Here is a 17,938-nt window from a genome sequence, read left to right as displayed (position 1 = left end):
AACATCAAACGTTCACCTGAAGTGACTTGTCCAGACGTATTGTTGATATTGAGCGTTTATGCGAAAGAGGCAATTAAACTGTATATCCATTTGTAATCATTTTTACTAACATAACATTTTCTAATGCTTTTAAGATTATTAAAACTGCAGTGCTGCCCAAATCCACCATTGAAATCTGCTTCTCAAAAAAACAGCTGCTTGTGGTGTGATGTCACCATAATTTAATTTATTGTGGGCCACTGAAGATCTGAAGCAAATGCAGCTACTGGATATGTTCTTGTTCCCTGACAGTTGGCTTATGAGGCTTGGGTGGCAGGATCCACAGTAGCTCTCCGAGACCATGAACGTCAAGAGCAAAAGAGAGTCAAAAGACAGTTGCAAAGACAAGAGGGTACCATCCATTTCCATCATTTACTCAATGACTTTCTCAATTTCCTGAAGATAGCTTGGCTAACACCTCTGCTCAAGAAACCCACCTCGACCCCTCTCAATTTTTTATTTAAAGACAGTCAGTCCTTTGCCCTTTTGTATAAATATGTACAATTAAAAAGTACAATATTCAACCATAATACCACCTACAGAAGTAGTAAATGCAGTACTCATTTCAAGGGAATGTTCATCTCAAAATTAAAATTCATTCATATCATTTACTCACTCTCATGTTAGCCTGAGTCACCATTCACTTTTATTTATATCTTTTCTCCATACAATGAAAGTGAATGGTGTCTAAGTAATTCTACCAAACATCTTGTTTGACTCTTGGGCCTTGTTCACACTACAGGAAAAATCTGATTTTTTTAGACTGACTTCTCAAACTGTAGGTTATATTTGGACAGATCAAATTTTTTTTTGCTGTTCAGAATGCAGTCGCTTTTGTCAGCATGTCCACGCTAGTTGTTATAGTAAAGATGCAAATTTGCATATGTTCACCATGAGTGAGAGTTTAGCAATGGATGTTTTTCATGAGGCAGTATCCAAATATTAACCAATTTGTCACAGATCTTAAAAAACAAGAGAGGTGGCATATGCAATGTTTAATGCTGTTGGGGTTTACAACTGTTCCGTTGTTCCGGGACTGTTCTTTTGTCAGCATGTCCACAGGACGTATCATATTTTGGCCGAAATTACGATGTGCCATACGAGACGCCTATGTTCTGTATTTTAGCGGGTAGCAAAACTTCCCGTTTTGAAGACTTTGTATCCTGTATTGAAGCATAAAAGGGTCGAACAGCGAGACTCTTGAAGAAGACCCCCGTCCTGTATTGAAGTGCTCAAAATGCTCAAGTGTCCCATATCTGCATGGCATGAGACATTCAGTACCTTTTCGCGGAGTGGTGACTTGCAGCCAGTGTGTGTAACTGCACATTAGCACATCTCTTTGGGCGAGTAAAACCAATGTCTGAATTATTTTTAATAGAGGTATGGACTGCTTTGGCTGCCCTGTAACATATACATGATATATGGTTGTGTTCCATTCAGAGGAGACCATTTGTCCCCCTCATAGACTTTACCTTTGTCTGTCGAAGGGCTGAAAGGTGTAATAAAACTTCATTCTGAACACATTTTTTAAGTCATTTATTTTTATTGAAAATTATCTTCTAACAATCATACAGCATGCCTATCATTGTTATCCCTTCAAAGTGCCCTGTGATGGTATCATTAATGCTGTTTGGAAGGCAGTGTATGTCTTCACTTCGCAACACATGATGAAACAAACCGTCACACACAACAAATTACAAAAAAAACACGTGAAATCTGATCTGACCATTCAGACTGAGAAACATAAAAAAATAAAATAAAAAATTAATGTGGTTTGTTGTGTTTTTGTCCTGTTCAGACTACAAAAACCTTGGATTTTGAGTCAAAATCTGATTTTCTTCTGTCTGTGTGAACATAGCCTTGGTTACACAAGAAGTATCCTTAACCTGATTATATTGATATATTTATAGTAACCTAACTATATAGCTGTAACATATACACAGTAGATGTAAAAATCACTCTTGAGCCAGTAAAACAACAGAAAGATTTTGGCTCTATGTAGATTCTTGTTCAGAACTTCAACTGATGCATGTAGAATGCTGCCTGTCTGTCCCCATATCAAGTTTCAAGAGCATGACAGCATTTTCAATCTGCTCTGCTAATGGTTTCTTGATATATACTCTGTCTTGCAACCTTGGCTGTTGTGTTTGGGTGTGTTTTCAGCTTTTATTTTTTGATAAAAATATCAAATTTTGATTTGTAACTTTAGACTGCTTTTTGGTCCATGTTTCTGATTTGCTGTATAAACCCTGATCAGAATTGAGAAAGATACATAGAACTGTGCTGAATTTTGTTAGCCTTTTATCAATACACTCTACAATATTAATGATTAATAAAAGAGAATATTTAAAATAGATAACTGAGTAAGCATGTCACAAATGGGTGGGGTGAGAGTGGTTTAAGTTGAATAACTGTGTGGTAATTGAGGTATTTGTAATATCCTAGGCCTGGATAAAGAGGAGTCAGATGAGGAGCAGGCAGAGTTCAGTCTTAAAGAGGAGACACAGAGAGGTAAACCTGCTGACAATCACTCACAGTCCTATATGATATGCACATTGAACCCTCAGCTGTCAGGGCTCTCAAGAATGGATGACTAAAATACAGATGTGGATGGCAGGACTAACTTTTCAAAATCTGACAGGGATGAAAAAAACAGACTTATTTGATTTAAGATTTGATTTAAGACTTAAGATTTACTTGGCTCAACTAAGTACAAAATACACAACAAATAGAAAGGGCCAAGAAATGGCATAAAAACAATAGCAATGGCCATATGCTAAACAACAACAACAACAACAGCAACAACCGCCATTCGCCACTAAGTGGCGGTGAAGTCACCATGACGCTTGTGCCAGGCTATGTGCACCTTGAGTCCATGTGAAGTGTCGAAAGCCCGCTGGCAGGAGGTCACGGGGCAGAGCCAGATGTAACGGGTCGACTGACTGAGACGACTGGCTGATGGACCACCTGTGCCCCCTACTGTGCCAACTTGCTGTGCTTTAGCTACTCAACGCTCCGCTCGTTGTGAGCGTCGCTCCTCTGCCCTCCGTTGTTGTTGGAGGGCGACTGCCTCCAACTGCCCAGTAGCATCCTTCACAAGCCTCCTCCACAGAGGCCGATCTTGACACCACTGCGAGCCGTGCTTAACCGATCAAGTAGCTCATCAATCCGAGGCATCTTCTGAACCAGCACCAACGGGCTGGCCCAGTCACTGTGGGATACATATATTACCCCCATATCTAGCATGGCCTTTAATTCTTCCCGAACCACTTCTTTTTTGTGCTCAGTAGGGACGACTATGTACCACTACCCCTGGGGTCCTTTGAATATGGTGCTCTATGAGATTTGTACGACCTGGAAGAGGTGAGAACACATTGGAGAATTCTCCTTGCAACCTGGCAACCTCTGTGACTTGTGACGGTGAGATGTGGTCTCCGCAAGTGACCAGGGTGACTCGATCGGTGGCTTTTAAGTTCACCTCCAGTCCGAGCTCCTCCCTCTCCGGAACCACCATCACCAAAGTCACAGGAACCGCCTCTCTCCACATTTTTAGTGGATTGAGGAGGTAAATATGATGTGCTCCGCCTCTGTCTGTTCATTTATCCTCATAATCGACTTACCCAACTCGCCATGTGACCTCAAAGGGTCTTTGCCACTTGTAAGTAATTTGGAGCTCGATGTGGGGAGCAATACAAGAACTTTATCTCCTGGTGTAAATTCCCATAGCCGAAGTACCCCAATTTTACAGCTGGGTTTGACGTTCTTGAGCCTTGAGAAAATTCTTCTGTCTCCTGCCCAAGTGTGTGGAGATTTGCTCTCAGATCAAGAACCTATTTAATTTAGTTTTTGCTAATTGAAGGTCCCTCCTCCCAATTTTAACATAGGACGTAGAGCATGCCACGCGGTCGATGCCCATACAATAATTAAAATTGGGAGAACCCCGTGGAGGCTTGCGGGACCTCTCGTACTGCAAATAATAGGGGCTCGAGGCACTTGTCCCAATTTTGAGTGTCTTCATGCACAAACTTATATATCATATTTTTTATGATATATAGATCAATCAAGCCGTCCATTTGGGGGTGGTAAACGCTGGTCTGAATGGATTTAATCCCCCAATAATTCATACAGTTTGCGTAGTGTGTGTGACATAAACATATTTATGCCCTGCTCAGTGAGGATTTCTGTCAGAATCCCACTTGGGAGATTATTGTTCGTGCTGAAATGTTGCGCAGAGGCACTGCTTCCGGATATTGCATTGCATAGTCCACCAGAACAAATAAAAAGTGATGTCAGTGTGCCGTCCACTCTAATGGCCTGACGAGGCCCATACCATATCTTTCGAAAGGGACCTTGATTAATGGAAGGGGGCGCAAGGGTGCTCTTGGGGTGTCTGGCGGATTCACCAGCTGACATTCACGAAATGCCGCACACCACCTGCGAACATCCTCGCGAATTCCCGGCCAATAGAAATGGGCCATTAGACAGTTCAGTGTCTTTTGACCTGCCATCGGATTATAATGACCCATCTGGAATAATATTTCCTGATGGTGCCGTGGTATTAATAATTGGGTTGTATCCTCCTTTGTCTGAGTGTCCTGCATCACTCATTACAACCGATCCTTGATAATTGAAAAGTACGGATATGCAAGTGCAATTTGACCATCAATCACTTTCACTTAGTCAAAGGTGTGCCTAAGTGTCTCGTCTTGGATCTGCTCCAGAGGGAAATCCCCTGCAGGAAATCCTATAAGGGCTGGGGAAGCCAAGACTTCCCCCTCTCTTGCGTCATCCTGACGTGGAGCTGACATAGACGGCCCCGGTTCCGCCTCCCCAGCCAGTAAATCGCAAACCACACACTGAGACACTTTGTTACAGGACTCATCCACACAAATTACCCTTAACAAAGTGGTAAATGCCGGCCAATTTGCACCCGAGATTAGTGGATGGGTGAGGTGGGAACTAACCACAGTATCGATGCTATGTTTTTGTCCCCGAAATTGGATAATGACCGTCACTACAGGGTAATTCTGTACATCCCCATGCACACACTTTACCTACACCTGTCTGCTCTTATCCAAAGCCTCTGACTGAATGAAGCTTTGGTGAATGGAGTTTTTTTTTTTTTTCTCCCAATTTGGAATGCCCAATTCCCAATGTGCTTTTAAGTCCTCGTGGACACTTAGTGATTGGCAGATTGGCAGAAGATGAATCCCAGCTGCCTCCGCATCTGAGACTGTCAACCCTCGCATCTTATCACGTGGCTTGTTGAGCACGTTGCCACGGAGACATAGTGTGTGTGGAAGCTTCACTCCATCCACCGCAGCATTCACGCACAACTCACCACGCACCCCACCTAGAACGAACCACATTATAGTGACCACGAGGAAGTTACCCCATATGACTCTACCCTCCCTAGCAACCGGACCAATTTGGTTGCTTAGGAGACCTGGCTGGAGTCACTCAACATGCCCTGGGATTCGAACTAGCAAACTCGCAAACTCCAGGGGTGATAGCCAGGGTCTTTACCACTGAGCCACCCAGGCTGGTGAATGGAGGTTTGATTACAACCTCAATCTACCAAGGCTTGGTATGTACCCCCCTTAATACTCACAGGTATCCGGTACACTCCTGCTCAATCAGGGGTGGCCTGTGGTGCGTAGGAGATCTAGACCAATGTCTCCACCTCCATCGTGGGGGAATTGTCCTAGAAGTGCCTAGGTTCCCTGCAGCTCCAGCAGACTGGCCCAGACTTCATACCCACACCTGCGGCAGCGGATTCACCAGCCTGTGGGGGAGAGCGGAGAGGGTTAGGGAAAACCAGCAGGTTGAATGGCCCAAAGGACCAGGAAACCGGTTTTGGGGTAGGAATTCCCTGTTTCTAGGGAATAGGAACAGGGTGAGGGGAGGGAGAGGGGGAGGGAGCAGAGAGAGAGAGGGGGAGAGAGAGAGAGAGAGAGAGAGAAGAGGGCTCGCCGGCCCCTGGATATGTCACCATATGGTCCTCAGCCAGCTGGACCGCCTCATCCAGCTGCGCCATTCGGTGGCACTGGACACACTCTGCTGTCCCTTTCTGTAGCTGGGCAATGAACTGTTACAGTACCACCAGATCAAGTATCTCCGCAGCACCACGATCTTCAGCCAGCAGTCACCTTCGGCAGGTGTCAAGGAGCTATCAAGCGACTGCGATCTGGCAGCCGAGCTTCAGTGAGTGTAAGTGTTGGCGATGTTGCTCTGGGCTTCGGCCGACCCATTGCATGATGGTTGTCTTCAGGTCTTTGTACACCAGAAGACAGGAGTTGTTGGGCTTCCCCAGACAACAGTGGCAGTAGCTGGGCCACCCACTGGGTGCTGGGCCACTTCCATGCTCCAGCCGTCCACTTGAAGAGCTCAAGGGATGCCTCTGGTCATCCTGAGCTCCCATCTTCGTCAGCGGGATGTGCGGCATGGCCAAAAGTGGATCAAGGGTCACGACTGAAGATCCCTCTTGGTGTGCCAAGCTCTATAGCACCTGCCGGTCCTCTGCTTGAGCTTGGAAAAGTGCCTGGAACCTGTTCCACACGCAGCTCAAGCAGAGCCTGATGTTGGGCTTGGTGGATGCTGGCGAGGGTCTTGATTACTTCAGCCAGCTGCATTTTCTTCCTCCTAATCCCGGGTATCGGCAGCACTGTGACAGATCACTAGCTCTTTTATGAAGGAGGAAATGGGAGCCGGGCAAACATTCCAATGTAAAAAAAAAAAAAATTCATAACTTTTCAGCATACTCACACACTATGCTGCTTTTCAGCAGTCACATGCACACATACAGCTTCATGCATTGCTCTGTCTCTCTGCCTTCCGGCAGTCTGGACTGCCTCTTTTATCCCTCTCAGCTCTCACTGCAAACACAAACAGCTGTTAGAGATAATTTCCCACAGGTGTCAATTCTTACAGCTCTCACTCTCCAGGCCTAGCTCTCTACAGAGGTTGCTTGGCCACGGCCCCATTGCCACATGGCCTTTACCCTAACTGTTGTCTCATATACGACATGAGCATGTATATTCTATGTATAGTGCATTAACTTACTGAGAACAAAAATCCTTCAATCTTCCCCATGATCACAGCCTTTTCTGTTGAGATTCCCCCAGTTATTTCATATTACACCTCTTGAAACAAAGTACATGCTATAAAACATGGTTTGTACATGGTAAAGTTATGTTGACATTTACTGCCTTTGCATTTACAACTTACCAACTTCTTCATTGCCTAGATGCATCTTTCAGGAAGATAAATTTCACATTCTTCTTTCTTCGGGTTTTGGAAAGCAAGCACAGCTCAGTTTTTACATGTTTCGGAAGATTAATGTCTGCCATTTGGTCTGGTTCTTCAGTGATGATAACACTTGTCTCTTGATTATACAAAAACATGAACACCACTTTAGCTATGAGCCTTTTGTCTTTATCAGTTTGTTGCAAGTTATGAGAAATAATAACTGTAAAAAATGTTTTGTGAAAAGCAACAGAATAAAGTGACAAAATGTGACATTGTTTGTGTTGTGGACAAGTCAGTTACACTTGTTGTAAGCATATTACATTTGCTTAATACAGGCTATAATACAGTATTACTTTATAATTAGCCTTCTTTGATAAGCAAAACTATAATGGCAATAGAAAATGATATGTTCTTATTAAACAGATTATTTAAGAAGACATATGTGAGTAATATGACCATGTAGTTTATAACTTAAATAAATATGCCTAAATAAATAATTAAAATATGGTTAACAAAGGAGATTAGAGTGTGCAATGAGAGATTCCCTCTCTCTCTCTTCCTCATCTTCTTCATTCCTCCAATGGCTGGTTCAAATCGGCTCGCGTATAGTCTTTTTTACAAGGCAGTAACAAATTGCATGCTGCATAATGGCAGTAAGGCTACAAGTACACAGTGCCTTGAACTCTAACCAGATGATCTATTAACATTTAGATAGGTGTATGAGTAGTTTAATACTGATGCCTATCATTTTAATCCTGTTATGTGTGCATTTGTTCAGTTTACTGCCAAAGTAACAAAACTTTAGGCTACGCGAGAGCCCCTTATGGTTCACATCATGTACACTCATGTTACATGCATTTATTGCATCACTTTCATTAATCTCTATGATTTAGCATCAGTACATCTGAAACTCTGTCTTACTAAAGCCACCTTTATTTCTTCAATTAAATTCTGTAATAGTTAATAAATTTCAGTGACTCGGCATGGTTACAGACAACTTCCATGTTTGTTAGTATTTCTACTTTATTTTTATGTTTAGATGTCAGACTCTTAGTCATACTGGCCAATGCCAAAGTGATCAGCACCTTTGGACTAGACAGCTCCCGTAACGAAGCACTTGAGTTCTACTTTGTAATGAATGATCTTCGTGCTGGTTTGGGAAACAGGGGTTACTCCATTGTAAAATAACAAGTGATGTTAGTTAAGATGATCGTAAAAGCTTAAAGGGATAGTTCACCCAAAAATTTTAATTCCTGCATTATTTATTCACCTTCATGATATCCCAGGTGTGTATGACTTTCTTTCTTCACCAGAACATATTTGAGAAAAATAGAAAAATATCTTAGCTCAGTAGGTTCTTAAAATGCAAATGAATGGAGATTTATCTTTTATAACTCCAAAAATCACAGACAGTCATCATAAACATCATTGATACGGCTCCAGAAGTTAATGTCTTCTAATGTGGCACAATCGCTTTTTGTGTGAAAAATATACACATTTAAGTACTTTTTAAATCATGCTTCCGTTCTGCAGTGGTATGCGCATGTGATGTAATCGCATTGGCATTTAAAACACGTGAGAACTGACGCACGTAAGTCACAGCTGGAAGAGCAACACTGTTTACAAGTGTGAAGAAGGAATGCTGTACAGAAGCTTCACTGGTTTGGTTTTTAGATCTGTATTTATCTGTTTCTTTACTCACATTGGTGCATTTTTTTGCATATCCTGGATGTCTCAACTGAGTGGAGAATTTGAGATTACATCTGTATCATGGCAACATGAATACGTCACATGAGAGACCGCTTGAACTCCACTCTCTCGTGAAGCTTACCGGAAGCATTGGATTATAATTAAAAAGTACTTAAATATTGATAATTTTCACACCAAAAGCTATCGTGATGCTTTAAAAGACATTCATTTAACCACTGGAGTAGTATTGACGACGTTTATGATGACTGTCTGTGATTTTTGGAGCTTCAAAAGTGAAATCACCATCCACTTGCATTTTAAGGACCTACTGAGCTGAGATATTTTTCAAATTTTCTTCAAATGTGTTCTGCAGAAGAAAGAAATTCATACACACCTGGGATATCATGAGGGTGAGTAAATAATGAGAGAATTTTCATTTTTGGGTGAACTATCTCTTTAAGTTGCAACATTATCGGGAAACCATCCCTGAACTGCAGGCAGACTAGGAGAGAATAGAAAAAGCTTAAATTACTGCTTCTAACATGCAAATACATTTAAACTAGTATATAAACATAGTATATACATGCATTTTATATATATATAATTTTCTCTGTCCTTTTCATGTAGAGTACAGATTTAAGCGGACTCTTGACACTGTGAAGTTTCTCTGGGTTTTCCTGCTCTCTCTCACTGAAGATCTCATAGCAGCTTTGAAGTCGCTATGTAAAGACAGTCTGGACATCTCTAAGGTGCTTCGCTTTGAAAGAGCTCTACTAAGCAAACAACAGAAAAAGGTGACATTTACATTTTGCCCTTTTGCACAGATAAGAGTGTTAAATGTTAAAGGCAAAGCTGACCCACAATCAACACTTTTATGCTAATGTAACTAGTCTGCATATGCATATAGTGTCTGTGAAATAAATAAAAATGTCATGTGAGGTTTGGAGTTTCTTATGGAGGAGCATGGCCCAGAGTCCAGCTTGAAAAACCTTTAAAGGGATAGTTCACGCAAAAATAAAAGGAAATCATCATTACTTCCACTCATGATTATCTTTGTCTGTTCAAAACAAAAGGAGTTAGAATGATGATAGATATATGATCCATAAATTCTGCCTAACATCTTCTTTTGCGTTCCACAAAATAAAAGGTATTCTATACCACACGAATGGTGACAAACTATTATTTTATGGATCGTTTATGGAACAGGACATGAGTTTAAAGGTGCTATAAACTATTTTATTTATTTATTTATTTTTATGGATGCACGTGGCAGATTCTCCAAAACGAGTCAAAGATTCTCAGAGGCGCAAAATTCTGATTCCAAAAACAGACTTTTATTACAGAGTAACAAAGCCGAGGTGGTCCATGGAGCATCTAAAATTACACTTCAGAATCATGCATTTTTTATACAGTTTCTGTTCCACCATATCTCTTTGAGTGATGGATATGTAGAATGTAACAGAAAGCACCATTCAAAATCACAACATTTTGATTAGAGTAGCATAACAGCATATTGGAGAGGCCTGCACCGGAGGTGCTAAAGCCCCATTGTTTTTGGAATGTTTTTTCACAATTATTATTATTATTAGGGCCACAATCCTTCTAAGGATTATTATTTTTATTATTTTTATTATTACACTTCTTTTCAAGGTTTTCTGTACTTTTGGGGTACATAGCATGCGTGAAAACTCTTGAAAGTTTGTACACACATCAGAGTCGCTGGCCATTAGGACTTGGCAAAGTTGAGGGGGGGTCATGCAGGAGGGAGCACAGAAGCACCACCTAGAACATGGGCCTGTTCGGGGGGCTCTGTAGCACATCCCTTTTGAACTACAGTCACCAAAATTTGTACACATATAGATCTCATTTGGCCATTTTGTATTGTTTGTCAAATGCATGCTCTGGAATTTGATAGACTCCTCAGAGGGATTTCATGTTACAGGTACCAAATGTGGGCGACATCATGCCAAGACATTGATGATACTAAATTGTGAAGGGATTTTTGATATATCAAACGGTGTTGCCATGGCGAAGCGATAAAATAATGACAAAAAAATGGAATAAGGAAATGTCTCATATCTTCTGTGTGCAGAAAATTAAAAACATCAGAATTGAGCCAAATGTTTGTCCTTGCAGGCTGATCATATTGATGTGACTATTGTGGGTCATGGTTGTAGCGCCACCAACTGGCGGAAGGAAGTGTGTCACTTTTAACAGACTTTGAAATATCCCTGTTATTTTAACCTGAATTGCTTCAAAAAAGTTTAGAATAATGTCAAGACTTATGATATCTTAAATACTGTTGCCATAGCAATGCAGTAAATATCATCATTCCTTTTTGTGCATATTCACATTTTATGTATTTGGCATGCTTGGATTTGAAAGTTTATTGATAATAAACATATTTCTTAATTTTTATATAAATAAAATATAATACAAATATCAACTGAAATGTAAAAATACTAAACCCAGGCTGTCTAACCCAGTGTGTTGTGGCAATTACAAGAAATGTCCAATAGAGGGCATCCAAGCTCCATTGATGAACGATTCCCAAAATAACACTGAGGAGATTTTTCATGTTGTCTCTAGAAATGATCCCTCTTTCATACATCATATGGAGTATGTGTAACTATGTTCTTCAGTTAATTATATTTTTAATTTCATGTGTTAAACATCTCCAGTTCTTGAGTTGGAGTTTCTGATCTGTGTATGTTTTGATTGCTGATCCGGTGCTGGAATGTGTTATTTTGAATTTATGATAAATGTTTGTTCTGGCTGTTTAGTGTCGGCAGTTTTTTCTGCAGCTCATGCTCTTTTCCAGGATATAGAAAAGCGAAATATGTCCCCCATTGTGATTGCCTTCTCAGCCGTATTGTTTGTGTGAATGTAGAGCGTGTGTTTTGTCTTTATCTCTCTCTCTCTTTCTTAATCGCTTTCAGGTGAGCTGATTGTTAATGTGCAGTGCCGGCAACCAGTGTTTCCTTCCTATATAAACCGAGTGTTTCATGGCTGGGTTGTGCGATGGGTGTTTGTGAGCTGTGCCATTTTGATCACCGATGTTCTCGTGCAAATTCCTGCTGCTGAAGCGGAGAGTTTGTGGTCATCACTGTCTGAACTTCGGAGGTCGCTGGGTTTATTTTTTCAAATATAGAACGTCAATAAATGTGTCTGTGTTTCTGCATTTGTTTTTGCACTAAAATTACACGCAGTGCTACAAAAGAGCAAAACGTATGTGTCTTGACTCAGTGTAAGACTAGAATTCAAGTCAAGTGAGCTTATTGTCATTCCGCTATATGTAGAGACATACAAGGGAATGAAATGTCGTGCCTCACAGGACCACGGTGCTACATATATAAACATATTACACATAGACCTATCTAACTTGCACACTTTACACATACTTTACATTGCCTATACTTTATTATTTGTTACTGCACATATTCACCCTGCATGCTGAGAATGACACAAAATTATGACACACTTATTATTTAGATTACATGAATATTAATGCATCTCATAAGCTTCGAAGTGGAAAAAAAGAATTAAATGAGCGAATTATTGCGAATTGCATGACACCAGAACTATTTTTTCTTCCACTCATCTTGATGTGCAGAATTGCTAAAATACACCAGCAGTCAGACAGCACTCACCTTTTCAGTTACAGCACTCGTTCAAAGAGGGAGCAGTGCTTTCCTTAGGTAATAACAGAAAAACAGCATCTGGAGTTATTCACATTAAGTAATGACAAGCCCAGACGTGACATGTATTATAATGGGCTTGTTTGACAATTTTTACAGGTTTATTTAAATTCAGAGTTGTTAAATCACTGATAATGATCTTTAATCCTTGTTAATAAATTATACCCTTATGAAAACTTACCATGGCTTTACTGTTGTAATATTGTATAAGTAATCACGACTGTAGTAACCATGTTTTTTTTTTTTTTCAAATCAAAATCAAATCAAATCAAATCAAATCAAATCACTTTATTGTCACACAGCCATATACACAAGTGCAATGGTGTGTGAAATTCTTGGGTGCAGTTCCGATCAACATAGCAGTCGTGACAGTGATGAGACATATACCAATTTACAATAACATCAAATTAACACAACACAATTTAAACATCTGTTATACATAATTAAACTCGACTTAAAACATCAAATTAACACAACACAATTTAAACATCTGTTATACATAATTACACAACTTAAAACATCAAATTAACACAACACAATTTAAACATCTGTTATACATAATTACACAACTTAAAACATCAAATTAACACAACACAATTTAAACATCTGTTATACATAATTACACTCAAAACATCAAATTAACACAACACAATTTAAACATCTGTTATACATAATTACACAACTTAAAACATCAAATTAACACAACACAATTTAAACATCTGTTATACACAATTACACTCAACAATATACAAATAATAACATACACTGTACAGTATACAATATGCTGTTTTTTTTTTTTTTTTTTTTGTTTTTTTACTATATAGATACACATTATTCAATAAAAATTAAAATATATATGAAAAAAGTATATATATAGAATGTACAGTATTGTACTGTATTGACATTCAGGCTGTCGGTTGATAGTCAGTTGTTAAGAGAGACATAATATAATGACAGTAATATAATTTATGACAGTCCGGTGTGAGATAAAAGAGTAATAAAGTGCAGGGCTGATGTATTTTGATCGTGGGAGATCAAGAGTTCAGAAGTCTGATTGCTTGGGGGAAGAAGCTATCATGGAGTCGGCTGGTGCGGATCCTGATGCTGCGATACCGCCTACCTGATGGTAGCAGTGAGAACAGCCCATGGCTCGGGTGGCTGGAGTCTCTGATGATCCTCCGAGCTTTTTTCACACACCGCCTTGTATATATTTCCTGGAGGGAGGGAAGCTCACCTCCGATGATGTGTTTGGCAGTTCGCACCACCCTTTGCAGTGCTTTGCGGTTGTGGGCAGTGCTATTGCCGTACCAGGCGGAGATACAGCCAGTCAGGATGCTCTCCACAGTGCAGGTGTAGAACCGTGTGAGGATGTGGCGGTTCTTTCCAAACTTCCTCAGCCGTCTCAGGAAGAAAAGGCGCTGATGAGCCTTCTTCACAACGACTTCTGTGTGGACGGACCATGTGAGTTCCTCAGTGATGTGGACACCCAGGAACTTGAAGCTGCTGACTCTCTCCACTGGTGCTCCATTGATGGTGATTGGACTGTGTTCTCTGTCTTTTCTCCTGAAGTCCATCACAAGCTCCTTTGTCTTACTGACGTTGAGGGAGAGGTTGTGCTCCTGACACCAGTGTGTCAGAGTGTGCACCTCCTCTCTGTAGGCTGTTTCATCATTGTCAGTGATCAGACCTACCACCGTTGTGTCATCAGCAAACTTAATGATGGCATTGGAGTTATGTGTTGCCACACAGTCATGTGTGTACAGGGAATACAGTAGTGGGCTGAGAACACAGCCCTGCGGGGCTCCAGTGTTGAGGGTCAGTGATGAGGAGATGTTGCTGCCTATTCTAACCACCTGGCGTCTGCTTGACAGGAAGTCCAGGATCCAGCTGCACAGCGAGCTGTTTAAGCCCAGAGCCCAGAGTTTCTCATCTAGCTTGGAGGGCACTATGGTGTTGAATGCTGAGCTGTAGTCTACAAACAGCATTCTCACATAAGTGTTCTTTTTTTCCAGGTGGGAGAGAGCAGTGTGTATTGTAGATGCAATGGCATCATCAGTGGAGCGGTTGTTGCGGTAAGCAAACTGCAGCGGGTCAAGATAGAGTGGTAATACAGAGCAGATGTAATCTCTGATTAGTCTCTCAAAACATTTGCTGATGATGGGGGTCAGAGCAACAGGACGCCAGTCATTTAAACAAGTTATTTTCGATTGTTTTGGAACAGGCACAATGGTGGATGTTTTAAAGCATGTGGGGACTACAGACAAAGAGAGGGAAAGGTTGAAAATGTCCGTAAAAACACCAGCCAGCTGGTTCGCGCATGCTCTGATGACGCGGCCCGGAATGCCGTCTGGACCCGCGGCTTTGCGGATATTCACCCGTCGGAAGGATCGGGTTACATCCGCTACAGAGACGGAGAGTGAACTAACCTCTGTAGCTTCGGCCGTGAGAGCTCTCTCCGCGAGGGCGGTGTTATTTCCCTCGAAACGAGAATAAAAAGTATTTAGCTCATCCGGTAGAGAGGCAGCGGTGTTCATGGCGGAGTTTTTATTCCCTTTAAACATGCTTCTAGAGTTGGTGGTGTTAAACTGTCCTTCAATCTTACTCCTGTACTGGCGTTTTGCTGTTTTGATAGTTTTTCGGAGGGCATAACTGGCTTGTTTATGCTCCTCCGCGTTCCCGGAATTAAAAGCGGAGGTCCGCACATTAAGTGCCGCGCGAACATCGCTGTTGATCCACGGCTTCTGATTCGGATAGATTCGCACAGTTCTGGTCGGAATCACTTCCTCTACACACGTTCTGATGAAACACATTACGCTATCAGCGTAAAGCTCGATGTCGTCATCAGAGGCGGACCGGAACATCTCCCAGTCCGTGTGATCAAAACAGTCTTGTAGCATAGAGTCTGATTGGTCCGACCAGCACTGGATCGTTCTGAGGGTGGGTGCTTCCTGTTTCAGTTTCTGCCTGTAAGCGGGCAGAAGCAGAATGGAAGAGTGGTCCGATTTGCCAAATGGTGGGTGGGGGAGGGATTTGTAGCCATCCCGGAACGGAGAGTAGCAATGGTCCAAAACCCGGTCCCCTCGTGTGTTGAAACTAATGTGCTGGTGATATTTTGGTGCGACTGATTTTAAACTGGCTTTATTAAAGTCCCCGGTCACAATGAACGTGGCCTCAGGGTGCGCGGTTTCCTGCTCACTTATACTCCCATACAGTTCCTTGAGTGCCCGGTCTGTGTCGGCTTGTGGGGGAATGTACACAGCAGTGATAATGACCGCTGTGAATTCCCTCGGTAGCCAGAATGGTCGACACAGAAGCATAAGAAATTCCAGATCAGGAGAGCAGAAAGACTTGATGGAATGTACGTTCCTCTGATCACACCAGGATTTGTTGATCATAAAACATACACCACCTCCTCTAGTTTTACCTGAGAGGTCTTTCGCTCTGTCCGCTCGGAGCATGGAGAACCCCGCGGGTTCAATGGCTGAGTCTGGAATCTCCGCAGACATCCAAGTTTTCGTAAGGCAGATAACGCAGCAGTCTCTCGTCTCTCGTTGGAAAGAGATCCGCGCTTTCAGCTCGCAGAGCTTGTTATCCAGAGACTGAACATTTGCCAGTAGAATAGTGGGTAGCGGGGGTCGATTTGCGCGGCGTCTTACTCTGATGAGAACGCCGGCTCTGTTTCCCCTTTTCCTCCTGCGTTTCCGCGGCCGTGCTGCCCAGACAAAGGGCTCCGCTTGCGTGTTTGTAAACAGCGGGTCGGCATTGAGGAATGTGAAGTCCGGTTTACGGTGTGAGATCGCTGAGCCAATGTCCAAAAGTGTTTGTCTGTCGTAGACAATAAGGCAGACAACATCCAAGACAAAAAACATAAGAATTGTAAACAAAACAAACAAACCATTGCTATGTTGTGTCGGAGCTCGCAACGCAGCAGCCATACTCGGCGCCATCTTGAGTCCGGTCCGCCATCTTTTTGTCAGTAACAGTAAAGGTTTTGATACAATTAACCATGGTTTTACTACAGCATTACTGTTGTATCCATATGGTAACTTGGTTTCAGTAATAGTAACCATATTATAATATCTGTGGTTAATTTTGAGGTTTTATATGTGGCTTATACTAACACATTTTTTAAGGGTAAACAAAGCAGCCTAATATTTTTCCATTTAGACCCATAAATATATATATATATATATAAATAATAATAAAGTTACTCATTTTATCCAAAGAATTCGCAAAAATTCAGTTTAATAGAGGTATCGGTTTTGGTATCAATATCGGCGATATTGGCCTAAAAGTACTTGGTATCGGATCGTAAAGTAAATAAGTGGTATCGTCCATCTCTACCATCATGCCTTCAGAATCCCTCAACAGTGCACATGAATAGGCATCTAAAGTCAGTCTGTCAGATTCATCAGCCAATCAGATTGATTTATTTGTTCTTGTGGGTGTGGTCAGTGTGAACATGCAGTATTCTAAACTAATTTATGTCCTCATTTGCCCTACATTAATTTAGAGGCTATTTAAACAGTTGTGCATATGAATAACGAATGCAGACTCAAATTTAATATACTTTACATTTATTTTGACAGTGCACAGAGAAAAAAATGCAACAACAGAATTGCAATGAAATTACAGGCCTAAATTACTTTTATGCTCATATTAAAATATGCTTAAACTACCTTAACACTTAATGCCATGAATTACATTTGTTAATTTAATTTAAAGCCAGTTTATGGATAAATAAATTTGGTAAATAATTTCATTGCAATATAATCTTTAGATCAAAATTTTTATATTATATTATAATTTAATTATATTAAATTATAGCAAAAATGTTAATCAGTTAGCAAAAAATGTAAAATTACAATTAAAAAATGAGATAGATAGATAGAATGATAGATTGATTCTCTGAATGGTGATTCATGAGACTGTCACCACATTTAGACAACATTATGCCAAGACATCGAAGATGCTAAATTGTGAACAGATTTTTAAATATCGAATGGTGTTGCCATGGCGATTCACTAAATTAATGGCAAAAATAGGCAAACAGGAAGTGTCTCATATTTTCTGCGTGCATTGTGTGATTTAGATTAAAATTGAGTTGTATGTTTTTTCTTGGGGGCTAATCACATCATAGCACCACCAACTGGCAGCAGGAAGTGTGGCACTTACAACAGACTTTGAAAAAGTTCTCTTACATTTACCCCAATTGCTTAAATTGTTTAAAAACTGCTGATGGAAAATGTTGTGAAGTTGTAGTC

The 17,938-nt window shown here is 41.0% G+C and overlaps 1 protein-coding gene across 1 annotated transcript in view; it reads left to right on the top strand.

The window, feature by feature from the left end:
* The window catches only part of si:dkey-11f4.7 (piezo-type mechanosensitive ion channel component 2), a 648,587-nt gene that overhangs the window by 386,388 nt on the left and 244,261 nt on the right, over positions 1 to 17,938 (top strand). Inside the window, 3 exon segments of the mRNA XM_051709767.1 lie at positions 292 to 391; positions 2,485 to 2,550; positions 9,604 to 9,770. Of these exon segments, the coding sequence (XP_051565727.1) occupies positions 292 to 391; positions 2,485 to 2,550; positions 9,604 to 9,770 (333 nt within the window).

Source organism: Myxocyprinus asiaticus, chromosome 11, assembly GCF_019703515.2.
Source record: "Myxocyprinus asiaticus isolate MX2 ecotype Aquarium Trade chromosome 11, UBuf_Myxa_2, whole genome shotgun sequence".
Classification (NCBI taxonomy): Eukaryota; Metazoa; Chordata; class Actinopteri; order Cypriniformes; family Catostomidae; genus Myxocyprinus; species Myxocyprinus asiaticus.
This window is presented reverse-complemented; position numbering and strand designations above follow the sequence as displayed.